Source organism: Melanostigma gelatinosum, assembly GCF_949748355.1.
Source record: "Melanostigma gelatinosum genome assembly, chromosome: 4".
Lineage (NCBI taxonomy): Eukaryota > Metazoa > Chordata > Actinopteri > Perciformes > Zoarcidae > Melanostigma > Melanostigma gelatinosum.
This window is the reverse complement of record NC_136637.1, coordinates 7,357,545-7,384,606: the sequence shown is the minus strand read 5'-3', so window position 1 is coordinate 7,384,606 and position 27,062 is coordinate 7,357,545. Positions and strand designations below refer to the sequence as shown.

At 45.0% G+C, this 27,062-nt stretch overlaps 1 protein-coding gene across 3 annotated transcripts; it reads left to right on the top strand.

The window, feature by feature from the left end:
* Positions 1-662: 662 nt before the first annotated feature.
* Positions 663-26,994, top strand: evi5b (ecotropic viral integration site 5b). Of its 3 annotated transcripts, XM_079267655.1 has the most exons (21): positions 663-866; positions 2,668-2,774; positions 6,043-6,275; positions 9,738-9,930; positions 12,574-12,798; positions 12,969-13,043; positions 13,173-13,298; positions 13,530-13,673; positions 14,092-14,181; positions 14,422-14,519; positions 14,649-14,709; positions 14,813-14,866; positions 15,856-15,888; positions 16,285-16,425; positions 17,254-17,385; positions 17,502-17,642; positions 18,085-18,243; positions 18,660-18,806; positions 19,220-19,315; positions 22,969-23,064; positions 25,220-26,994. In XM_079267655.1, exons 3-21 carry the CDS (start codon positions 6,124-6,126, stop codon positions 25,514-25,516), a joined length of 2,460 nt encoding a protein of 819 aa, XP_079123781.1. In that variant the 5' UTR covers positions 663-866; positions 2,668-2,774; positions 6,043-6,123; the 3' UTR covers positions 25,517-26,994. The 3 variants fall into 3 exon arrangements, with proteins under 3 accessions (XP_079123781.1, XP_079123780.1, XP_079123782.1); XM_079267654.1 differs by lacking the exon at positions 2,668-2,774; XM_079267656.1 differs by lacking the exons at positions 2,668-2,774; positions 15,856-15,888; positions 16,285-16,425.
* The last annotated feature ends 68 nt before the right edge of the window (positions 26,995-27,062 follow it).

Here is a 27,062-nt window from a genome sequence, read left to right as displayed (position 1 = left end):
TACGTCTTCTTCTACTACTTCTTCTAATTACTAATACTTCTACTACGAATAATACTTCTACTACAACTTCTACTACTACTACAAATATCACTACTACTACTACTACTAGTAGTTATTCTAATGCTACTAATACTTCTACTAATAATGCTTCTACTACAACTTATACTACTACAAATATCACCACTGATGAATTTTTTTAAGCCACAGAAACTGTTCAAATATCAAAATCTGCAGCTCTTTCAGGAGAGGTGTGAAATGACTTTTCATATTTGTAATCTTTAAACTTTTGAATTATTAAGCTTTTTGCAATTAGTTTTTGAATTGGATATCTATTTTCAGCAATGTTTTTGCGATGAATTTCAGTTTTCAGCATTCCAACGCATTTTCAGCAGGAAATGCTTTTTCTAGTTACACTTATACTTCTCCTTCCACCCACAAATATTTTTTAATTCAGTGTTTCCTCTTTCTGAATGACGGAAAAATAAATAGCCAAGTATACGGTCTCTAGTGTGCAGTTCCTCGTCACGAACACTTGGTGGTAGTGTTGTGTCAGGTTTGAGCGGAGGGCGCATGCTCCGTGCGATGTAAACATTTGGTAGGCCGCCGCCGTCTGTCTGCGCTCTGCAGACATTTGTGTACACGTATAGGCTGCATGGGCTGGACCGGGGAGTCAATGGGAACTAGCTAGCTAACTCAACACTGGCTAGCTTTCAAGTGGAAACCTAGCTATGCTAACTTGGTAAAGAATAGCTGATGTGTTCTGATAAAGTGTTGGAAAACCAGTATTTTCCGAATAACAGTAGGACTATACTTTGGTGCATGGGAAGCAGACGACGTTCGCTGCGGCTGGTTGAAAACGCTTCAAGGTAAAGATGTTCTGGGTTTTTTTTCGGGCTCTGACTAAGTACTGGCGTGAACACTAACTCATAAAACGACTCGGAAGTTACCACAGTATCAGTTCAAGTATGACATTACATCGGGAAAGTAGACGGTGTCAATACCAAACTCTTGCATTTGGCTAGCGCAATATTAGCTTTTGTCACAGGTTTCCAGTCAAGCTATTGTACATTTAGCTTACAGTTGGAAAAACTAGCTAATTAATTGGCTTGCGAAGGGCTCCAGCTATCGCCTGGAAAGAAAATATAATTAGGTTGGATGAGTTTTGTTTTTTCTTCTTCTTCTTGGCAATGTCGAGTTAACTTACCGATGTAACTATTTAACTCTACTGTAAGCCTCGTGGAGCTCGCCAACGTCGGAGCGTTCTGGGAGAAAGACGCTGTATACTGTTGCATTTGATGCTAGATCTCCATTTCAGCTCACTACACCAGCGAGCCATAAAAGGATCTTCTCTGTGTCCGACGCATCGCTCCTCTGTTCACTTGCCTGTAAACCAAATGTTTTTGGTGAGAGCATGAAGTGTGGCCCCAGCGAAGTGTTTAAACTGCTCAGCAGTGGCATTGGCGGTGTTCACGTGAAGGATATATTTAACTCAAACTGCTGAGAAGTGACCTGCAAGTTACAACAACAACGCGGCTCTCGGGCCAGAGATTTACCCAAAGTTGAACTACTTTTAAAACTGCAGAAAGTACTTCTTACTCGAAGAAGTACTGAAGTATTACAGTAAGCCACACCAGGTCTGATTAATATGTGAGGACGAGGTTTTTGGTTAACTTGATGATCATGACTTGAACACTGTACTCACAGCATGTTGATCCAGTGAACTGGGGAAATTGGGCTATTTGTATGCAGAGCAAAACCAATGCCAACCATAAGGATCCATTAAATGTAATGTTATACTGATAATGTTCGATTAGATTCCTCACCTACCTGAGTCTGACACCGAACTGTCAGAGTTCTCTCAGTGCTTAGCTTATCATGTATAGTGACACTTCTATTAGTGTAACAGTCGTGCCTGTGAGACTAGAGATGGCCATGAAGCTGCGATGGAAACCTTCACAAGCTTTACTCTGACCCCCAACCTCAGTATGGTTGCTGAGGAACATATCGTGCTTTAGGGAGTAATAATACATATTTTGGGACTAAGAAGGGAGCAGAAGATGTGCGTGTAAGCCCGTATGTTGTTTGCTTTGTATCTACTTTTCAGTGGTATTATTTGGGAGGTATCACAAACATAAACAGCTGAGTGACTTTAAGAAGCCGTGGCATCTGTCAAACAAAGTGAGTGCAAGTGAAAGAAGTGAGCCTTTCAAGTAATGCCACATATGGGCATATCGCAGGAAGTAGTCTGTGGAAGACCAAATGCCAGTCACTGATGGAGACAATGGAGTTTGCACACGCTTTCCCAGCAGAATGCTTAGCCAAGTAGTTGGTGCGTTAGATTGACTTCAGCTGTCGCTCCCACAGAATAAACTAACCGAGGCTAAAATGTATGTGTTGGTGTTATTGATTAAAACTTCTTCTTTAATAAGGCTACTTTTTGCAGTGCAGGGTTTGCAGGCCAAGTGTAAAATAGTAGCCGGTGTCTTTCGCTCTCATTATGTGGCTGCATCATGAAGAATGGCCTTCAGCCAGACCATTGAGATGCTGATTGTACTCTGGGAAAATGTGAGCTTCCTTCTGTGTGTGAAGTGAAAGGCCTTTCTACCTCTGTGTCCGTGTGTCATTGTCATTGTAAAGTCAGGCCTGTGTTTTAATACCCTCACACAGCTCATGGACAGCTTGTTTCCCTGAAGACAGACTCTCCTGCTGGGCACAGACAGTTGTGTTCTTCTTCTTCACCGCCTAGAAATAGCAACATGAAAGGGAAGTAAAAGGTAAATTAAGTCTTATTTTTCAACTCAGATGATTACTTTAAAAATACTTCTACATTTGTCCTGGCTAAAGAGTTTATGACAGTTTTCTTCCCCCTGGTCCATCTGACAGCACTGTGAGCTATCTGTTGGGTGCCGTGCATTTTGAATTGGGGAAAAAGGAAACGCGTCTCTGTTCTGCCTCTGGTCTTTCTCAGTTCCCCAATCGTCTTGAAGTTGTTTCGCCGAGGCTTTCTGCTTGCCTTGCTGTGCGTTTCATTAGCTATGCGCGCTGCGTCTCAGGGTCCCCTTTGAGTTCTTTGACAAACAAAAGTAGAAACAATCTCCTGTACCCAGGATTTACAGGGAAGCCTTGCTTCAGTTTGCCAGGCTTGCTGGAAGAAATGTAGATTTCTTTTGCTGCTCATATTTTGGTCCCTGAATTAGTTTTCAGGTCATTTGTAGTCTGCTTAAAAGAAAACTACAATAAGGCACACTGGTATTTGTTTCTTTCCCCCCAATGTTTTATAAATAAGTAAGCCAATTAATAAGGTCCATCATCAATGAGGTACATCATTAATCAGACCTAATCAGAGCACACATAAACACGGTCTAGGCCGTACCTCCACATGGTTCATCGTTTCTCTCCCCAGTTAGTTCTGCTTGGCATCCCACATCATGCCCTTACTTCTTCTTATTTGCTTCCAGAGAGAGATTACAGACACAATGCTAGCTTTGCTCACTGAGGCAACAAAAAAAGAGTTGGTGGGGTCAGGTTTATATTAATGTTCACATTTACCAACATTGCTGATTCTTTTCACACAAATAATTCATTTTCAAAATCCTTTTTAAAATGTAATAATCAAGTTAATTGCAGTTATGTGGAAGTGTATTATACAATTAGATGTCCTGCATTTATCGTGCCGGTCAGGTGAATCTAGTCGCAGTTTCTTTGTGAGCTCAATTATGTATTAATGAATTTGACTCCCGTAGTTGCTTTTGCTGTTGAGATGGACAAATGTGCTGATGGCCTTCTGAGTCAAAGTGCACCGCACACACACACCCATGACATATTCTGTCTCTGTGAGCAGCGTATGTCTGGTGCTAACTTTGTTACAGGCAGTCGGAGTGAGTAAATGCAACCTGTGTTTTCACAATACCTGTCCTATTGTTTGTGTGAGCAATGTAGTGGGTTGTATGGACTAAAGATAAATCCGGAAACTATACAATCCCATAATACAATTACAGTGGCATAATGGTTAACAGCACTCAAGGCTCACTGACGTGTCTTCCTTTGAATTCTTGATATTTTGAAAAAGAAATAGATTTATTAAGAGAGTCGTTGAAGTCAGGTCAAGTTTTTTTTTTTTTTTTTTTTTTTGTATTAAAATAAATCTACGTACATATTCTGCAGACCTTTGTTGCTCTTCCCTACAAAGTGAGTGTTGCCTTCTATAGCCTAGTTGTCATCGTGGTGTCATCTCTCCAGGCTCATGTAATGCAGCCAGCCTGTAGGATCTACAGTGAAAGCTCAGGAACAGGGTGTTGTTATGAAAACAGTACGTTTGGTGGACCAGCTTCCTGTACCCAGAGACCCCTGAGGTAGAACGTGTAACTTAATGCACAGTAGCTTTTATGATGAATGTTTTAAACTTTACATTTGTGACAGTGTTTCCTTCATCGCAGTAGATGGGTCACAGTGGTGCTTCAGACAGGATACTTTGGGAGAGGGGGATGACACACAACTACTGTTGTAACTACTGTCCCCAGTTGGAATAACGAATAACACCTGGGGCGTTTATCTTCCATGCGTCATAACCACTGGGCCACAAGGGCGCCCGGTACACTGCAACTGGTTTGATTTCAGAATGAGGACATAGTCATTTGTCCTGGTGCCTATTCCTACACACACTTCTCAAGATCTCTATCAATTGTCATCATCGTCCAAAACTGTTCTGTTAATATCAGCTCTACGGTACCCTATATCTACATCTACAAAGGTAACCAGCTGTTAAACAGATAAATAAACAGTGAAGTCACTCAGTGTTTGTGTGCAGGAGGGTTAAAAAGCCCTGAGCTAAGCTATTTTCAGTCTGTACTATAGCACATTGACCACGATCCTTTCCTCCTTTGTTTTTCTGATACTCACAGAAAAGTGACTCATCGTTTTAGACACAGTAAGATGCATGACATGTTCACTATCCTGCCTGGTGGCAGTTGCCAGACTTCCTGTTGGTTTTGAAACCAAAGGCAAATCATTTCTTTATCAGGTGTGAGGTGAGTTTTTGTTGAGCGCAGAGGTCCACTTCCCGTTGTACGCTGATTTAGAAAGAAGTGGTATAATCTTTAGTGGAGCACTTTGACCCTTCCTGACAGTGTGATCAGCAGATGACTACAGAGCAGTGGCCGAAGGTCTGACGAGTGGATTTCCGTCAGGATAGAACTTGTTTCTGACATTTCAAATGAATAGTTCTTTTCATTTCTATTCGTGGTTTTCTCTTAATAAATACATACTGGACTTCCTCATGGAGTATATAAGCAGCTGAAAGCCAAAGATTTTGGATTATTTGGAGTAGCAGGTAGGAGTAGACAGTTCCCTGCATTCAGCTTTCAGTATCGTGCATCAGGTACTCACATCTTCCATGTAGTCCCTGCTTGTGTGGACAGTAGATTGGCTGTTGCTGAGCACCGATCCAAATACTTGTTTTCAATTCTTCATGCTGTTGTCATTGCTGTGTGTGCCAAATGTCAGCTGTAGGTTATTGTTGCATTGTGACAGAATGCATTCAGACCTGTGTTTGGTGGTGATGTGTTACAAGAAGCTCTTCCTCAGTGACACTGAAGTATTACATGTGGCACACCGGGCTGTACTAGTGCAGAGGATTGGTCAAAGTTAAAGGTAAAGAAATGTCAATCATGTAGGATGATGATCTTCAGAGAGCATCTCATTTTTTAGATTGAGTGATTGTCACTCAATCAATCATTCAAAACACTGGAAAAGTCACTTCATGTATTGATCTTGGTATCAGAAATAGAGTAATTAATTTGCTAATTGCTAAATTTAAAACTAAGCAGCTGAATCGATCCAGACGATACTGACTGCTGGATCTGTGCTACCAGTGCAGCCTTTTCATGGTTCTGACAGAAATGATGTTTAAATACATATTAAAATTTGATTTGATTGCCAGCAAAACAGAACTGACATGGAGAGAAGTTAAGATTCAGGCTAGCGGGGGGAAAATATAAAATGCCCGCAAAAAACATTGCTGAATGTCGTCTCCATCCTCTGCAGGTGGCGACAGACAAGGTTGCTTTTAAGCTGAGTTCTACTCTCTCATGGGTGAAGAACTCAGTGTCCCACACGGTCAGTCAGATGGCTAGCCAGGTGGCCGCGCCCACGTCCCTGCAGACCACCGCCACCTCCTCTTCCACGTCTCTGTCCTCGCCCGCCCTCTCGCCGTCCTCGCCGGCGCCGATTAGTCCCGACGATGTGGAGCTGCTGGCCAAGCTCGAGGAGCAGAACAGGTGAGCAGTCCGTCTCTTAAGCTTCTCCTGCCCATCAGATGAACACGTTGTGAGGTAGAGCGTCGGTTTCCACCGGATTAATACCACGTCTTCAGTAGTTAGTTACACAGCTCTATGGAGAGCACAGGCTGGGAAATAAATACAAATGTACTGAATTGTTATTATTAAGATAATGGCGTCCGATACCGTTGGGCCATTGTCAGGGACACCTGATCCGGTATCGGGCCAATATTCGTTATTGGTGTCGGTGCATCTCTGTTACAAATGTACAGCAAGTCCATTTTGCACAATATGTAGGAACAGTGTTGGATTTATCTTCTTGTTGCTTTGAGGAGATATATTGAGATATTTGAAGCTGCCCTTGCTTAAAAGACCCATTGAACTACAACAGTGTGAGTTTGCCTTTCACTGAGTTCTCTTCTATTATATGAACATAACGGCAGAAAACAACGGTCATCAACAATTTGACCTTTTAACTGCGAGCCTGAGGGAAGCAGCTCAGACTGTACACAAAGAGGACAGGGTGGATACTCTCCCTCCTGCTGAACAATGTGAGACAGGTTCTGGCCTGTGAGATCACTGGACTGTCTTTGTGCCGTGCAGCTGGTTCTCAGCACCAGGAGACAGATTACTGTGCTCAGACAAGTGAAAGCGTTACACCCCAAACAAGTTCAACTTCCTCGGGAAGTACAGTTGCTGTTGGTCCGGCTACGGTGATAGTTTCATCAACTATTAATTATCTTTTCTTTGCCTTGTTTTCGTTACACATTCGCACCACTCTGACTGCCGTAGAATCATTCTGCACATCCCCCACCCGATCACATATGCACACACACACACACACACCTACAGGAGAGGGACGCACAACAGGTTGAGACTTGCCAACTAGCTGAGAATATAAAGAGTCAAATGTGGTCGGAAGAAAAGAATCTCGATTTAGTTTTTTGGGGGTTTAACTCGTCTGTTGAGAAGACTTTGAGTTTTTGTTCTTGGACGGTTTGTGTGCTTTTTGTCAGTGTGTGCTCCTAGCACATGAAGGCAAAGTCGTGGGTCTGTCTATCAGTCACATGTATCTGCTGGTTTTAAAGTGTTGGACCCAATTTGACCTGTGTGTGTGTCTTTGGCTTATGTGGCTACAGCCTCACGTTAGACCCTGTCATCCTGTGGTTTAAAGTACCTGGGTCAAGATTTACAAAGGTTAAGAAATGGCTGGTAGAGATGCACTACCTGCAGGGAGTGAAACAGAAGAAAACACATCCTCTAATAGGGAGCAGGATGAACAGGAACCTCTCATTGATTCTAAAGGTGCAATGCATTGTGATTGTAATTGTAATTGTGATTGCACATTTGAATTGCTGTTACTTCTTGGTATTCTGGACTCTTGCATGCAGAGTGGTGGATTAGTATTTGGAGGGTTATCCCATAGAATTCTAAAAGTGGTGTTGCTGCTTCCTTTCTTCTTACTCAGCATTTTTAACTCTGTGTGATGTCGAGCCAGATGTGCTTGCGTTTATTCACACAATATGCTTCTTGGCCATCCATCTTAGAACAAGAGCAGAGTCTCCTTTGCATGAAATTGTTAATATCTCCACAAATCGACATCGTAGCATGCTTAGTTGTAGAGCTCCTGATTTATTGCAGATGTCATGCACCTCTGTACTGCATCTCTGTACATCTGCCACGCATTGAACTCTACAAGTCTTTTGTAAGTTGAGATGTGTGTTCTGTGGGCCGTCCCTGATGTGCTCATTGTTCACATCAGATCCCAGTACTGCTGAAGGGTGACGCAACGCCCCTCTACTGCCAGCTTTGTGAATTCTTCCTCCGCCGTGACTCTCACCCATGGCTAGTGCACTCCGTGGCAGCATGGAAACCCAGCGCTCGGTTCAGAGTTGGGGGATTGTGTCACGGTTAACTCCAGTGAAGGAAGACAGCGACGCTTTCTGTTGAATGCAGATGCCGGTGACTCATCGGTCCACCCACGACCGCTCCAGAATGCCGAGCGCTTTTCCCTCATAACGGGAGATCAAAACGAACCAGTTTCACCGTTTCATTTTCTCCCTGATTCCCCTCATGAAGCTCTGAGCAGACTCCCGTCTGGTAAACACAAGTCGTGGTGTCGAGGGTCTCTGTTGCTCTGCCCTTTGACCCCTGCCTCCACCCCGACACACAGCGGGGCCCCTTTAAGGTGTTGTTAATTAAAACATTGCTCTGCCACCACGCTTTGCTTCTGATTGATCACGCGGTCTTTCTTTTTGAAACACCGCCGTGGCAACATGCTGATACTTACCAGACATGCACATCTTATAATCCTGTGTGTGTGTTGACAGACGAGTGCGACAACAGGAGGGAGGACTTTGGTATTCACATGTATGTTACAGATACCGCGATGCCTCCTGCGCTTGTTTACCCGGTGTGTTGTGTGTTTGGTGAAGGCCTTTGTACCCTACGGAGCAGATAAAAGGCACAAGCATTCATTCAGTAGTGACACACGGACGAGGAAGTCCCGCGCCGACCGCTCCAATCTGTAAATCAGACAAGACGTTGCTCCAAAATTCCTAGAAACCAGAGACATGAAGGGAACACCATGAGTTTGGCTTGGTAAGGTTAAAAGTATTTTCAGCTTGTTCTCCTGCCGTAATGAACTGCAAATTGAAGTCATAATATTGTAACAGTCACATGCTGGGAAACTAATGTAAAACTAATGGTTTGGCATTTCGTCCGAGCTCAAAATATTTTTTCAAACTCTCTTTTTAAACCCTGCGAGCATTGCTCGACTGCAACCAAGTCACTGCAGTGTTCTGCTATTCTGTGTTTGTAAAGCTTCCGACTTGTGTTTGACTACTGGTGAATTATTTGCAGAGGTGCAGGTATGTTCAGGTTCGTGTGTAAACGCAGCCCGATTCGCAGAGACATCGCGCGCACTTATCCCCCCCCCCCCCGACCCACATAGGGCTGTAACCCTAGACATTTTTGGAGCACCCTCACTGACGTCACAGGCTCCAGTGCAGAGGCCCGGGCTTCATCTTTTTTTTGTTTTTCCGAGATCAGGTGTCTGAGCCTTTGTGTGTCTGTTACGAGCTCCTCAGACCCAGCTTCTCTTTCTCTGCACACTGATCCTTGATTGGGTCACTCTGTCAGTAACTGCAGTGACCAACTGATAAGAGTGATACAGTGCTACATTAACCCGCTGAGGAATGCATTGCTTGAGCTTGTCATCCCTCCACAATGCACATCAAATGCCATCCATGATGGAAATTCATATTTTACCGACGTCCAATATGCATTGTTGCTTTTTTAACAGACCTGTTGTGGTTTTTTATAAGCCACCTAAAGCAGTTGCAAGTAGCAACACGTGTTTACTTTGATAAATGATTGAAACAGGCATTTGTTGTTTGTGGACTTATGGTTAAAACCCAATATTCTGTGTGTGCACAGTGTTAACGGTCACCTTCCCTACAGGCTGCTGGAGACCGACAGCAAGTCGCTGCAGCGCTCCATGAACGGCTCCAGGCGAAACAGCGCCTCCTCCCTGGTGTCCAGCTCCTCTGCCTCCTCCAACCTGTCCCACCTCGAGGAGGACTCGTGGATCCTGTGGGGACGAATTGTCAACGAGTGGGAGGACGTGCGCAAGAAGAAGGAGAAGCAGCTCAAGGTGAGACCGGTGAAGCGCTGCTTCGGAGCGTACCGACCCCCGACTGCTTTAGGAGCTTACTGACACACATCTGACCTGTCGGCTGACAACGCGGTGAAGACAATCATAGAGCTATGATTGCATAGATGTATTTTCGAGATCATTGTCCATTTGAGAAGAATAAAAGCATTCCATAATAAAGAGACGGGGGCTCCAATGATATTCTGGATGCAAATTAGGGCGGCCGCGACTACTCTGCATGATTGATCATGGCAACGCTAAAAATGCTTCAATATTTTAAACCGACACATATTTTTAAATATATATGTATATATATTTTGTCCTTATAGCTGCTAAATACACTCATAACACCACAGAGTGTCTGCCTGCTGCTTTAGTAATGGCATTGAATAAGAGGAAGCATGCCGCTTTGTGTCACTGCAGATGAACGGCACCCTCTCTCCCTGAATGCTTCCCGCCAAAAGTCCGAGCTTATGTTGAGGCCAACACTCCGGCATTGCTCGGTCCGACAACTTATGACACCGTGCTACCGCAGCGCGAATCGATAGCAGGGTCGACAACAAACGGGGCTCAGTGCTCTGTTGATTCTCTATTATAATATCTTCATTTAAGATTTCAGGGGAAACATATTTCTGTCGACCAATGTCCCCTAAGAGAGAATGCTCCCACTGCAGAATAGTTGTATATTACACCACTATTCACTCCATAGTGTAAGAATATTGCATATTTTTTGCAAGTCCAGAACCGCAAGTAGCACATTTAATATGTAAACCTGTGTTTACATGTTATCTTGGGCCGCAGGATACAGTTAGTCAAAATATAATAAAATTAGATTTTTTGGGGGAGAAATGAACCGTTTAGATTAAAAGTCAACTCATGAATCGATAGAGAAATCATCTTTCGTGGCAGCCTCAGTGGAGATGGCTTTAAACTCCACCAGAGAGTTCAGCTCTCGACTCTCGTGAGACACCTTTCACAGGCATTCGTATCGGCCTCTGAATGCCACAATGGCCATATCTGTTTGAGTGCTTACTCTGTGCAGAAATAGTTCCCCAGGCTATCTTTGTTCTAGGTGACACTGTAGTGTTGTGCTTGAACTTGTTTTTTTAGTTCTTGACATTTGAAGCTAATATTAGGTCGCTTGTTTCTACGTTTGCTCTCCGAGGTCTTGTGATAATCATATGCCCAGTCGCTGGCAGTTTAGATTTACACTACAGGACAGTGGAACGATAGAAAACCCTGTTAAGTACTTTGTTGGATAACAGACATCATGGCAGTGACTCAGCAAGGAACTTGTAGTTTTCTTATGTCCGCTGCTCAGCAGGTCCTTAAGGCCACGTCAAACTATTCCTGGATGAATCTTGCTCTCCTACAGGGAGCATGCTTCTAGTCCATTCATTGCTCGGCTTTGAATTACACCCCAGCAGCCCAACAGTCATGGTGACACTTAAAACTGCCTCATCATCACCCACGATTATGCCTTTCTCATAGTCGGTCGAAATTAAAGTCCATTTTCTGTAATCCGTTCACATGCAAAACGAGCTGCTGTTGCATGAACCCGTTGATGAAAACACACACACACATGCAAATGTGATGGAACATCCTCTGCATGGCCAGGGTTTCTGTTATTCTTGCCACGTGAATGGGGAAGTGTTGCTCAGAACCTGTGAACATGCATGGGTGTTATTATGTAATTTAACAGAAGTAGTAATGACCAGATGGCTGCATCTAGACTGGGAGGTTCATCATAACTGCTGAGGCCTCCACAAAATGAGTATGTTTTCTTCCTCTTGGCTTACGGGGAAAGACCGATTCTGTTGCGCAAAGCACTTTTCTACACTTGTCAGCAAAACCCCTGATGTCTTCATGTTTTCAGTACCCACGACAGCTGAAGAGCAATATATTTTATTTGGTGAATAAAATGGCTAAACGTGATGTTTGCGACGTGATTTCCTGCACATCTACACAGAACAAGTTCTGGAAAACACGGAACATTGAAGGCATTGATGATGTTGTCGCCTGTCACGGAGCATTGATTAGAATATACAAAGAGGTGTGTTAGCGTGGCGGAGCGCCTCAGAAAGCAGCTTTCGTCGAGACACCGTGAAGACATGAGACGGTGCATTGTTCCAGCACAGAGCTTGGTTTGTCTCTGTCTGGCCTCTGAGAGGCGAGAGGGATCCCCTGCTGAAAGCCTGTGTGGGTGGACCTCTGCTCCAGATGCACCCTGGACCGACCAGATGCACACACACGCACACACAAGCAGGAAAGAGCAGTGTTCCCTGTCAGCACAGGAAATTGCTTCATCAAATTGTATCAGCAGTAATATATGGAAACAAATCGCTCTGCAAAGTGCCTCACTGACGAGATTCTATTTGTCAGTGGAAATGGTGTTGTTATGAGATGCACACTGTGCTGAAATGGGATGATAAGTACGAGAGCACAAAGCATGGCCGAGGCTGTATCCTGTTGTAAGAAATGCAAGTGTCTGTTCTTTCCACATGAAGCCGTGGAGTTTCCCTACTCTCTTACACTGTTGTCCACATTCAAAAAATGAACAAAGACCCCCATGCTCTTTTAAATTCCTCATAAATGTCTTTAAAATACGGCTAGATTATCGTCGATCCTTCTTCTTCCCCACAGGAACTTGTCAGAAGTGGGATTCCGCACCACTTTCGGGCAATAGTGTGGCAGTTGTTGTGCAACGCCCAGAACATGCCCGTCAAGGATCAGTACTCCGAACTCCTAAAGATGACGTCGCCCTGCGAGAAGCTGATTCGCAGAGACATCGCGCGCACTTATCCCGAGCACCAATTCTTCAAAGAGAAAGACAGCTTGGGCCAGGAAGTGCTCTTCAATGTCATGAAGGCAGGTCACCATTTGTGTTTGCAGATAAACTGATAAGCGTGTGTACAGGAATCAAAAAAGAGGTGTTTAACAGGAAGTCGTGTTAAGGTGAAGAACTGAGTACAGTAAATGCATAATGAAGTGTGAACAGATATCATTGAGACTCATCCAAAGCTAATCTGTTACCTCAGGCATATTCTCTGGTTGACCGTGAGGTTGGCTATTGTCAAGGGAGTGCATTCATTGTAGGACTGCTGCTCATGCAGGTAATAATCCAATCTTCACAAACACACTGATTCACCTGCTTCCAGCAAACAGTTTTGTCATGTTTTAGTGAATAACAGAACAATTTGAGGTTTGACTTCATCCTGTTATTTCGATCATCTTTTTTCTAGATGCCCGAAGAGGAGGCTTTCTGCGTGTTCGTGAAGTTGATGCAGGATTACAGATTACGAGAGCTCTTCAAACCCAGCATGGCTGAGCTGGGACTCTGCATGTACCAGTTTGAGTATATGATCCAGGTAACTCAACAGAATTTAGAATTTTAAACACTAAGTGAGTCGTACCAGACTCAATTTGAGAAATATTATTTTTGAAAAGCACTTCTTAAGAAGTAAATATACCGCGGTGGTGGCGGTTGGCCTAAAATCTTTACCACGGCCAACATTCACCCTGGATTAGACAGGTGGCAGGTGCTAATGTCATTCCCTGGTACAGTGGTAATAGCGTGAATCCCTTTTTTTGCCTCGCAGGAACAACTGCCGGAGCTGCACATGCATTTCCAGGCTCAGAGCTTTCACACGTCCATGTATGCCTCCTCCTGGTTCCTCACCATCTTCCTCACCTCCTTCCCTCTGCCCGTCGCCACAAGGATCTTTGACATCTTCATGTGTGAGGTCAGATTAAAGGAACCACCATCTTTGAATCATGTGTCTGCTTACATATATTATTCTGTGAGGAATTAGTATGCCGATTTGAAATCTATAAAAGGAACAGCAAACCCTTGCACTGAAGCCAAGTGTTTCCACTTGGAGAGGTTAATGTTTCCTCCACTGCTTTGAGATTGTCTACATTTCTAGATTACATGAAGGTAACTGTCATGGAAAGGTTATCCGTTAGCACCACCTGGTGGAGAAAACGGAAACTCTACATTCCACATTCTATAGTGGCTGTGAGTTTCCTCGCACCCTTGAGACCTGATGTAACACATCCTAAATCCTCAATCCGTTTGGAAAGAGGTTTCACACGGAACATAGTTTGTTTTTTCTTTCAAAAGATGACTCCTCAGTGATTACTGGTGATCTCTCTCTTCAGGGTCTGGAGGTAGTTTTCCGCGTGGGACTGGCCATCCTTCAGATGAACCAGACGGAACTCATCCAGCTCGACATGGAGGGAATGTTACAGGTATATCAGCCGGGACCTCCACACAACTCGTCATTTAACCAGCTCAGATTGTCTGGTCTAGGAACCGCCACCACACCCAAATAACTGATGCATGCGTGTCTCCCGACCCGCGCCTGCTGCGTACATGTTGACTTCTGATGCGCTTTGATGTCTGACCAAGACCGCACGCTGCCTAGTTGTTTGAAAGTAGCTGGTGACGTGCGTGTGTGACACTTATCCTGTTTCTTTATTGTGCTCAAGCACTTCCAGAGGGTCATCCCACACCAGCTGGACAGCGGGCCAGATAAGGTCATCCTGGCTGCTTATCAAGTTAAATACAACGCCAAGAAGATGAAAAAGTAAGTTCATCAACACCGACCAACCTCTCCTTTTGCTTATGCATATATTTTGGAAATGGGGTAGAGAAAGTTCTATTCTGTCTTCATGTCGTGAGTGAGCGCTAACATTCTTCACTGACATTTTTTCAGGTTAGAGAAAGAATACACTACAATCAAAAGTAAAGAGATGGAGGAGCAGGTGGAGATAAAGGTGTGTGGAGGTTGTCGGGGGTTAAAAGAAATGCTCTGAAGGCTCCACTCTGTCTTTTTTTTTGTTTTGTTTCATGTGATTTTTGCAATGTCTTGTTTTGCAGAGGTTGCGGACAGAGAACCGGCTCCTGAAGCAGAGGATAGACACACTAGAGAAAGTGAGTGCAGCGGTGTCTGTCACAGGTGCTCCGTCACCAGAATAACCAGTCAGACAATGCCCATCCACATCACATTAACCCCATCCAGCCGTGTCTGCTCATACGCCGTGCATCTCTTGTGTATGAAGGAGTCTCGTCTTTCACTAACTGGGCTCTATTAGGTGAAAGTCCATTTCCATGATAAACCGTCACTGGTTGGCTGGTACAGCATGGTACGTTTTTTCTGATCGCAGATAAATCAGAGGTTGTCTTGGTGTCTCTGTGACTGTCCGTGCGGCTCGAATAACAGACACTAACCGAAGCCTGTTCGGAGCGTGGAAGTGGCCGTGGAAGTGGCCGTGGCTTGATGCTGTCCAAGTCGATGCAAAGCACTGCATGCCCAAGTTGCACTTTCTGTGTCTCTTTTTGAATGAGTGCTACCGCTGCCAGGTGAAGGCACCATGCATGAGGTCTGCCATGGCTAGCGAGGGCTACGCCATGTTTGCCTGCAGGGAGGAACACCGTGGTCTAAATGAGTTACTTCCAACCAGCTCGGGGGCTGCAGCTCTCTGACGCATCTCTGTCACGTAACTCCCAGCGCCTTTTGTTTTAAACTCCTCACTAACTGAACTGTTCATAGCTTCTGTTCAGATAAACAACACATAGCTCCACCTTAACACTGTGACTGTGCTGCCGTACCACCAGACTTCACTCTCTCTTACTACCGGAGCTGTCCTGTGCTTCTTCCTGTCTGAAACCTGTCACTGTTATCTGCACACCGCCTCCAGCTCATTTGCACCTTTTTTCCCACCACACCTGCATGCAATGTTCCTTTTCTACCCCCGAATGTAAACACGGTTCTACAGTCTGTAAACAGATGTGTCTGGATGGGAAATGAACATTGCGTTTCTTCTCCTAAACAATCAGTTGTTCTTTTGTTGTTGTGTGCTTTAAACTGTCCTCTGGATTGTCTCCCTCTGCTGTCTCTTGCTGATATTTCTGTTTTGTAGGAAAGTGCTTCCTTGGCAGATAGATTGATCCAGGTATATTCCTCATTTTCTCTTTTCTCAATTATTCATGTTGCAACTTCCTTCTCTCTTTAGCAGTGCATGCTCATGATTAGTACAATGAAGGACATCTAATGAACTCTAATCATTCTCTGAATTAAGAACTAAACCAGATTGTGATGACCGATAACATTGTTAAATAAGTGCATGAAATAGCACATTGTGGCATGTCAGGAAAAGCCAGACAATCACAAGTTACGCTGAAGAAAGCGAAGGAATTGGAATGTAAATCACACGTTACTAGAACTGAGCATGCCCTTAGAAAATCCAATCCCTCATCTCCTCCTCTGATTGGCCCATCCTTTCCGCCCCTCTGGTTTTCTCACTTCTTGTCGTGCTCACGCCCCTCCTCCTCGGTTGGTTGATGTTAAGGGGCAAGTGACTCGGGCTCAGGAGGCAGAGGAGCTGTACCTGGTCAAGCGGGAGCTGGCCACAGTCAAACAGCAGGGCGAGGAGGCCAGTGCTCAGCTGGAGCAGGCCAAGACAACCACCAGGCAGCATCAGCCGCACGCGGTAAGGAGGGGCCACGAGTCCCCAGCTGGCAGGTTGCACTGGCTCGGATCCCGCTCGGTCTGTGACGGGAGCTGAGACTTTTTGAGACTGGGATGTTTCCCCCCGATCAGTTTGTGTTGTGCCGAAAGCTCAGGCCGACCCTTTCAAGATGATGTGTTGTGCTAGACACCTGGACCTGTAAACATGACACAGCAGTGGCAGAGCAGGGCTTCTCTCACTTTGCACATCGGCTTTGGGTAATGATCTGTTTTGGCATGCATGAGTTCAAATTGGGACACGGAGTGCTACACAGTTCAGCCACCTTACTGTCCAACTGCATTCTCAGAAAAGCATTCATGAATATGCAAGCAGTCGTCTCACAGGCCGGCAGATTTCACACACGGCACCCTGTTCACAGAGTCCCTCGTTGCAGATCCATCGACCTGAACGCTCTTAATTATTGATGGTTGCTTTCCAGATGATAATGTGCAAGCGTTGCAATGTTTTACATAATTTGCTATGTTGCTCCACAATGAGCAGTCATGAAATATTGATGTGAAAGTGAAAGGCAAAATGGTTGGTGTCCGCTGCAATTAGGGTTCAGTTGTTAGTAGTGAAGAGGCATTGAGGTGTATTTTCTCCCAGAAGAACAGAGCAGGGCCAAAAAAATAGTCTGTGTGAATCAACTATATAATAAAGTCTATTTTTCTATAATCCTGTGGGAATTAAATTCTTGATTAATTGTGTATCACGATATCTCTTCATTAAACGCCAACATTGAGGACACTCGGGCATCAACATGTGTAGCTCTGCCTTGCTGTCCGTGCTCACGCACATGTCCTGTTATAGAAGGGAGCCCCTCGGTACTCCGAGGAGGCCGTCCTGCAGCTGGAGAGAGAGCTGGTGCAGGCCCGTCTGATGGAGGCGGAGTCTCAGTGCGCTCTCAAGGAGATGCAAGACAAGATCCTGGATATTGAAAAGGTGTGTTACTGCCTAATATTCGCAAACATACAATATTACTGCATTGACCTGGCTTGTGTCCCTGTGCACCCACTGCTGCAGTTTTACAACATGTTATTGTTGCACTCCTTGTGCAGAGGAACACATCGCTACCAGATGACACCAATGTGGCGCGTCTTCAAGAGGAGCTGATCGGGGTGAAGCTGAGAGAGGCGGAGGCTCTGACCGGCCTGAAGGAGCTGAGGCAGCAGGTCAGAGGCCTGGAAGAGCACTGGCAGGTGAGCGCCAACACGTCGATGTCATATCAATACATTATGTCTGTTGTAAGGGAAAATACTCGAAGCCAAGATGAAAGCAAATCATTTAATGACAGGACAGTCCTCTCCAGGGTATTTGGGGACAGAAAGGGTTCAACTGGCTTTAAGATAAGGATAGGACGCCGATGGGCTCAGTCATGGGGAGGAGAGTCCTTAATCAATGTACACATTGCGGGAGGAGCATTGGGTGTGTAAAACCCACATTAGAGAAACAGTTCTTCAGTCATCAAAGTCTACGTATACAAATCTGAAAGGTTCGGTGTCTAGAATGTAACATTTGCGTACGTTATCGCTGTCCGACGTGTTGAAAGGGCAGAATGTCCACGTCAGTGAAATGGAAAAAGGAAAGTGTATCCGTTTAATCAGTAATGGAAACGTGACGGACCGTAACGCCTCTCCTCAGCGTCACTTGGCACGCACCGCTGGTCGCTGGAAGGACAGCCCCAGGAAGAACACCGTGAGCGAGCTGCAGGACGAGCTGATGAGCGTGAGGCTACGTGAGGCCGAGGCCCAGGCAGAGCTGCGGGAGACACGGCAGAGGATGCTGGAGATGGAGACACAGGTCAGATGTCACAGCAGCTTCCGAAACACGTGCACCCGATAAGGAGCAATTATTCTTTTGATTGTTTTTGTCCAGCATTTTCAGATTCTTAGCTTTGCTGGCCTTATATTGCCAATAATCATAGGAAATCAAAAGGTGTACTGTAGTATGGAGAGTTTAGTAAATACGGCGGAGCTACAGTTTCTCTAATTAACAGTAAATACGCTTTTAAAAAAGTAAATTCTCGACCTGTACTGTCACACACTATCCTTCAGAGGGCAGCAGGCATCTGTTCCAAACAACTCACAAACTAAAGTGTGCAGGCATCATCCCATTTTAGTATCTCAGATCTTTTTGGATGGAATTGATCATTTATCAAAGTAAAAATATTGTTGTGTTTTTTTTTGTTTGTTTTTTTACAACCTGTGCTCACACAGAATCAGATCCACAGTAACCAGCTGCGACGGGCGGAGCAGGAGAGTCGCTGTCTCCAGGAGTGTGTGCAAACACTGACGGTGCAAAATAAAGACCTGCTCGGGCAACTGCAAGACATCAAGCGGAGACAAGCTGAGATTGAGTGCAAGGTGCGACTGCTGACCCACAATACTTCTCACAGGGGACAAACCACTGTGGTGGCATCATCTCAATCAGTTCAATGTTTGTATTGTGTAAAATAGAATTATAGATTGATGTTTTTTATGTTCACGGTCTGCTTTTCTCTTGAGCTTGATTTAGACATAATGTATCATTTGATGCTTGAGATGTCTTGTTATATATTCAGTATTTTGATGGGTCCTGTGTCAGGAGATGCTGCTAGATTTCTGTTTAAACGGCTCTCTCTTTCTCAGGAACTTCCACCTGCATGATTCACGCATACAAAAATAGAAAATACTCAAATGTTGTACAATGCGTGTTTTTATACCTTTCAGCGCCACGCCTCCCCCCCCGGGGCTTTGGCAGAGAACCGTCTTTAGCTCCTTTTTGTTTGTATCTGCAGAGTAAGGAAGAGGTGATGGCAGTGAGGTTGCGGGAAGCTGACAACATTGCTGCGATGGCTGAACTCCAGCAACAGATTTCAGAGCTTGAGATTCAGGTAAAGTCCCAGTACACCTTGAGACGTCTGGAACGTTTAACACGTTTAAACTTCCCTCAGGCAGAGAGAGAGACTTGTCCCATCCAGGAGTAATCGTGCATGAGTTCTTATTTTGGTCAGCATGTTTCTGAGTCACTGGTCCCGACATATTTAAGTTGGAACTAAAGTGGTCATTTAACAAGACAGATTTCTTTATTTGTGGTTTATTCTGAGCTCCTCCCACTCGTTTGAAATAGAAAGATAATCTGAATCTGATAGCAGTTGAAGTGTTGCTTGCTTATGTTTCCAAGGAAACACCGGTTTCAATCAAATCTGATCAACCCACACGGTCCCGATGACGCAGATTATCTGATTTATCTCATGTTCGTTCTAACTAACTCATGAATATGTAAAGTGGCGCAGACATTAGACATACAAATCCAATCATCCCTTCGTCCTGTGAAACCGCTCAAACGTCTCACTGGGACTTAACATCTGGATGATAAACAATGTAATATTTGATGATATTAAGAAAGATTGTCTAGAGCTGCTCTACAAAAAATGCGATTATATTATTGTAGTTTTTCAGTTCAGACACTGACATTTAATGAAGTCTGTGGCGGATTTACACATAAAACGTACATCCTCGTATGAACCAGTCTCCACAAGCAAGAGAGAGCCCAGTGTTATTTATCCCCAAACAAATGTAACGCCACACACAAGGGTGACCGAAACAAATACAGGCCTGTTCTTACACTGCCGACACGCAGCAGCTCTGATTGACAACCGATAAAGTTATCTAAAAAAAACCACAATCATACGTACGTTTGAGGCTCACTTTCCAAATGAGTAAAGCTGTGCAGCAACAGGCAGATGCCGATCGTGTGTTCTTTGTTTTGCGAAAGCAAAAACGTGTTCTGATGATTCTCAGTTAGCAGTTCAAGGAGCACTTTCACATTGATACCGTATCAGATTGCTTTCGCTGAGAGGCTCCATGGAAGAAATAAAATCAACAATTTACAGTAAAAGACAAAGAAATACAATCATAATATCATCATTATTGCTAGACTGGTTAAATATAATGGTTAAGTATGAGTACGGCAGTATTCATTGCTCACACTGATTTATTTAATTTGGAACACTTTACTTTATGTCGCCCTGTTTGGCATCTATAAGAAGTACATTAGCACTCAATCAATGGTTGTAATAATGTAGTTGTCAACATCTATACCTGCTGTTGTGGACACCTGTAAGTGGAGGCTGGTGTATAAGGACGATGAATGACAGTATAGTAAAACACAGCTGTATTAGTATAGTGTGTGTGGGGGGGGGGGGTCTGTTGGAAACATTGGTGACCGGGGGAGTAGCTTTTTGTAAAGTACCGTTCTAAATGTATCGCTGAGTTTAAGGTGTTTCAGCGAGTCTAACCTGAAGACTATTTATAAGTATGAAACCCTCCCCCTCTTCCCCTTCACAGGCGCACACACACGATCACACAGTGTGGTCTGAGGTTTTGTTCCTAAGTGATGGTGCATCAACACGCAACACCAAAGTTATCACGACCGCCCTCGTGCTTTTTAAGATCCGTGTAAATGAGCTCTCGATAACGCACAGAAGCGTTACACTTCAGTTATATGCCCTGTTTTTATTGAGTGATCGGCGTCTAGAACGGCGCTGCAGAGGCTGCTAACACCAGCTTAAGAGCTGAAATCACTGTGTCACCGTCGGCTTCTCGGTCTGTGGTTTGGTTACTTGCTCTATAAGTTGTGGGTGAAAACTGTTTCAATTACAAGAAAAGAAAAAAGAAATCAGTTTCTTGATTTCCTCGTCAGAGATGCAGTGACGCGTGTTGGCGGTGAACATCTGCAGCTTGCGTTATGATGCGAGACGTCACCTTATGATCAGATTAGCTTCGCGTGTGCCTTATCGTCCTTCAACGGATCATCCTGCAGAGATTTAATCAAGAGATGCAAATGAATAATAACCACCGAGTATTGATGGAAAACATTGGTTCAATGGGACTAAGACGTCTTGAGGTTTACGCGTAGGACTCAGTCACTGTCACCGTCATGGCCTCGGCTGAAGGCCACAGCTCCAGAGTCTCTGGGCTGGTAGGAAGTGGTTTCTCGTCTTGAAGCCGAGGCTCTATCAAATGTGACACGCATGGTCTATTTTGAGGTTTCTATGGCTTGCTCGTAGATTTATACTAAATGTTTCAGACAGTGAAGGACTTCCTCGTGTTTACTCGGTAAAGAGATTGGGAGTTTGGGCTGTACAAAATACATTGCATTGATTTCACATGTTAAATATGCTAAAAAAACAAAAAGTCAAACTAATTATATATACCGGTAAATCACTTGGGAGGGTCATTTATTTTACAAATGGTATCTGGTCTTCATTGAGCGGCAGCTCATTGGTCCATTGAAAGTTTAGTCACAGTGAAAGTTCAACTTAAGTCATCCAGTTTCACACATCCCTCGCAGATGTCTTTGCAGATTCAAAAAAATAAGCTATCAGTTGTTGCAACGGAGACTCACAGAAAGTATAAATATGAATGTGCTAAATGTGAAACACGGGCATTTCTTTTTTTGAGCCATGATTTTGCTCAAGATGTGATGATAATGATGTTTGTGATGATCGAGTTCACTGCTGCTGGTTAAAGTCAACAGTCACTTTGCCTGACTTTAGTCATTGGTTGGTGTCACTACACGTAGTTTCCTCTTCCTTCCATTCCTCCGTCTGTTAGAGCTTAACAGAGCTCAGCAGACTGAGGGGCAGGAACGTGAGGGAGACTTTTTTGTTGAGACGTTTGGCGTCCCCCGGCCACAGCCTGACACCTGTTGATCCACACAGCTGTGAACACCAGGAAGTCTTATTAACTGCCTGGCCCCTTATTGGTGCAGTGTTTTGCAGCGACCAAACCTCAAAAACAGTAGGTTCTTGGAATAATCTCACTTGTTTAGACTTCTTGTGAGGGGGAAAAAAAAAGCCTACTGGGACCCGCCGTATCCACCCCCCACCCCACCCCACCACAGGAATCAGAAACCCCCATGTGTATTTTTGGGGTGTTGGCCAGCCAGAGAAGACTCGGTCTCACCTCTCTACCTCGACACCCCGCCCCTGCTGTGGACACGCATCTTCCCTTTTTTTTTTCTTTTTTTGTTGCCTCAGTGTTGCCGGGCTGTGGTTTGAACTGGTCTCACTGTAAAGAACTGACTCGTTCGAGGGTGTGATTGAGGTTTGAAGCAGCGTCCGTGTTTGTCTCCAATGCCTGCAGATGTCTTCAGTGAGGAAGGTAAACATCACGTGGGCTGTTCAACTGCTAAAGCCAACAACCTGCCTCATCCCTAGGGCCCCAGGAGGAAATCCAGCACATATGACACTGTTTTTGTGTGTGTCCCCCCCCCCCCCCCCCCCCCCCCGATATCTGTCACTTTGTGAGGCGGCTTTTTTTTAAATAGTGGGGCTCTAGTACCTGTCTGTGTTTGTCCTGCTTATACAGTAATTCACAACATTTGAACCCTGGGTGTTTTTACATGAATGCTGCTCGTATCATTTCGTTCCACGTTGAACCACTTTGCTCTGCAGATGCTAATATGTATCTTCACCTCCCTCAGTATCTCAGGAACGCCTCGTGTCTCTTATTTTTAAACGTATGTCTCTTCTACTAACAGAAAGAAGAAGGAAAGGTCCAAGGCCAGCTGAACCACACCGACTCGAGCCAGTACATCCACGACCTCAAAGACCAGATAGCAGAGCTAAAACACGAGGTGAGACTCGCAACAGCTCCATTAGTAACCGCGCTACCTTTTTTCTGTTCTTTTTCTGGTAGAGATTCAGATTTTGCCGTTTCCATTTCTCTGATCAAGCGTTCAAGAAGATTTCACAACATCGCCTCAGATATGGTTTTTCTTTGATGCTAACAGATTAGTATAAGTGTTAACTACACCCAGAGAGACTTCCTGTGCAGAGTTGACAGCGCACACCTCTTGCAGATACCTATACAGATGTTCCTACAAGAGGGTTTTACCCTGCTGATCACAGAGTCGAGCCGAGACGTATAACCATGCACGTTGAGAGTAAAGAAATGATGAGAGCAGATTTGATCATGAATAGACATTCACCTGTATTCTTTGTTTCGTCCTTGTGATGCATGTGCTATGCAAGAAGGTCCAATGACACGGGTTGAAAATCGAATGACTAGTTTCTACGTGTTAATTATTCAGAACCGTGTCTTCATTGAAATGATCAAACAAAGCGAGAACAAACCAATGCCCGATGCAGTTGGTGGTTGTGCTTCAACCGGAGTTGCATTTAGTTTCTCCGGTTTATATCAAGTCAGTGCCGTCACAGTCATTTCCCCTCTCACTTGGTTTGGCCTTGTGGTCATTTTGGTTTCAGAGTGGCCTGCTATGAATCATGCTAACTCGAGTGTCTCGCTGCAAAGCATGCCCGAGAGTAGCGAGTGGTGGCTCAAGTCCCACCATCCCCCCTCCCTCACTATTTGAGTTCAAACCTGCATCATATTGCTGGAAATCTTGACTGCAGCCAGTCAGATCTTGATTAGATCACAATTTCCCTTTTTGTATTTGCTTGGCAACAACAGGAAGGCAGACGCAGGTAAACGTGGGCTTGTTCTTTTTGTCTGTCGTGTGTTGTGCTCTGAACCGGCCTCTGAAGGCGTCTCTTCCTACATGTCTGGCTGCTGCGTGGCAGACCAACCCAGGTGAGTTGGTGCCCATGTGTCACCGTCATTCCACTGGCCATCGCGTTGCTCCCACCTTAGCCCCGTTCGGGTCGGTTTACTTCACAGCGTGGGGGGATGGGGGGCGGTCCTGGATGCTTCCACAGAAAAGTGACAGTGAACCGCTCTTAATTGGCGGTAGGTACGACGACCTGGTCGAACCAGCCACTAAGTCCTCATCGTTTTGGTCTTTTCACTTGTAAAAAAACCCAAACATCCTGTTAGAAAACACTAACCGCGTAAGTCTATAGTGCAGCCAGAATAATCTCATTGCCCCCTCTTATAGCTGATGGAGAAGGGGGGGGGGGGGGCACACACATCCACCACAGCTGCAGTTCAACAGCAATGTGTGTTTTCATCATCCGCCACAAAGGGCGGCTCACTCTGCCTCGATGCAACAGAGAGAGGTTGAAGCAGGCCGTGCACTTGCAACCGTAGTTTGACACGCCGCATAAAGATGAGGTTCACGCCTCACCAACAGAGGAAAAGACTTGCAGGACGAGGACTAACTTGTTGGTTTGACACATACGCTGGGTTAGCTTCCGCCTCTTATTAACAGCAGAGAACAGCCACTTTTCTGAAGCTCTCAGTGGGACACATTCAGCACCGTCTCCCACAAAGTCCCAGATGGAGGTGGCCCCCCCCCATGAAACAATCCGAACTACATACTCATTCTGAGGAGGTTTTCAGTGCATTCACACTGGAAACATGACTCTCCAAAGATGTCTGTGTGCAGTTGACACTGTTGTCCTCCCATGTAATAAACAAAGGAAACGAATTATTAACCATAATAAAGTTCTGCACCTTTGCGAAACCATTTCTTGGTGCACTTCTTCTCCCTTCTTCATTTCCTGTTAGCACAGAGTGATGAATGATAATTATTTGTTGTATACTAGCTGCAAGATCCGTCCACTAAGTAAACTGGTTTGTAGTATTGGGACACGACTCGTGTCTTAGGAATGACATTGTTGCTTTGTGGGTGAACTGGTGCATGCATGTTGGATTTGTGAAAGACATCTCCCTCTGTTTTGTGCCATTGACGCTGTTTGAATATCTGCCATTTGACCCATTGTGTTTGCACATGTCGTATCAGTCCGTCCTTGTTTCCTCCCTCAGAAGTTACACATGTATGTCTTCAGTCGTTGTGTCGCTCCTAATACTCACCGTGCCCACTCTCACAGATTTGCTGCTTAAAAGGACAGAGGGGCCTGGCCAATCAGCCCACTTTTGATGGGATCCACATCGTCAATCACTACGCGGGGCATGATGGGTCTTATCAGTCTTCAGATGAAGATGGAGTCAAGGGCCTGAGCCTCCTGGACGCCCAGCAGAGCAGCAGGGGCCGGATCAGACTGCGCCCCAACCTCGGGGACACCAGCAGTGAGGAGGACGAGGATGAGGAGGAGGAAGACGAGGACGAGGAGTCCCTGCGACTCTCTGTACCTCCGAGCGGCCGCCACAAGTCCACCACCGTGTGACGAGCGCCGCACAGAGTCGGGACTGAGGCTGTCGGCACCTACTGAGGAAGAGGAGGTGTTTCCAGCAGCCATTTCAGAGGAAGAGCCTGGATCTGGAGTTCAGAAAGGAAATGCATCATTATTTCATATCAGGAGAATCACATTTATGGATTTAGTTTTCTTTACCTCCCTTTTTGTTTTCTTCCTGAGGGCAGCAAACGCCTCAGCGTGGACCTCAGACTTTGCTAATGTGGAGCGTATCAAACTGTGGAGGGGTGGAGGGGTTAACCCCCTCCTGTAGGTACAACACAGAGCAAGAGACTGTGCAATAAATCCTTTTATGTCATATAACACACTTCATTCAACGTGTTTTTATATTTTTAAAGCATTTTATAAATGAACAGCAAACGCGTATTGATGCCGTTACTACTAAGTGTCCATCACGCAGAGGCAGAATTGTAAAAGCGCTGTGTGTGTGTATATACATATCTATTGTCCTGGTCAGCAGCTATTATCAAATCATTGTCGGCCAGCGCCGGCTCGAGCTTCATGCTGACGTTATGGCCTTAGCACACGCCGTATGACTTTCACTAGGCTAGTATGTCACCAGGTCAATGGGACATCTGCATACTTGTAGATATGTAAATCTGTATTCTGTTTTTTTTTTTTTTTTTCAATTCCTTTTGAACTTGAAATGATGTATCTATTGCATATCTGATGTTTAGAGTATAGAGTCAAATACAGAAAAAAAGGGAGGTATGAGTTTAATGTGGTAACACAAATGGCAAGTTACTGTTCAGAGAAAACAAAAGAAAGAAAAGCGTTTTTTCGGGGCAGTTCATTGTCAGGGCAGAAAAGGGGGGGGGGGCAGGTTTATGTTGCTGTTGCACCGACTTCTCTGAAAGCGTCCCCGCTTTGTTTTCAAAATGAGCGGTGAGTCGATTGAGCTGATGAGTCAAACGTGAGTAATGTCTGTCAGGTTTGTGTGTCACAAAATTAGCATGTGGGATGGATGGAGTCCTCTCGGGAGCTCAAACTGGGAGATAAAGCTGAGATCACACAACATAGTATACACACACTTTGTAACACAAACTGGGGGAGAATCGGGAGCCGTCTAGTGTTACCAAAGTAAGCACTATCTTCTGCACTGTGCTCGCCCTGCAGGCCAGTTCCACTCCATTTCATGCAGCGAGGACCCCCGGGGTGTGTGAGACTTTTGAATTCCTCTGAACGTCTGTATCGAACACTAACTCCCGGCCTCGTCGCGTCATGTCCGGGAAAAGATTCCGACTGTTGAGTTGGTGGTGATAATGTCCCTTTTGATTTGTTTTGTTGTTTGACGGGAGAGGAACACATTATGGCACTTTTTGAGTCTGCAGTGCAGTAAGGACACGCACAGCAACACTATGGAGACTAAATGAGATTGTGATGTGTGTGTGTCTGTCCGTCTGTACGTACGTGTGTGTGTGTGTGTGTGATGAGTTCACAATAAAAACGTTTCATGAACTCCTTGACTGATTTCATTTCTTTAAGTAGGCAGCAGGCTGCAGTGTGTTCAGATGACTGA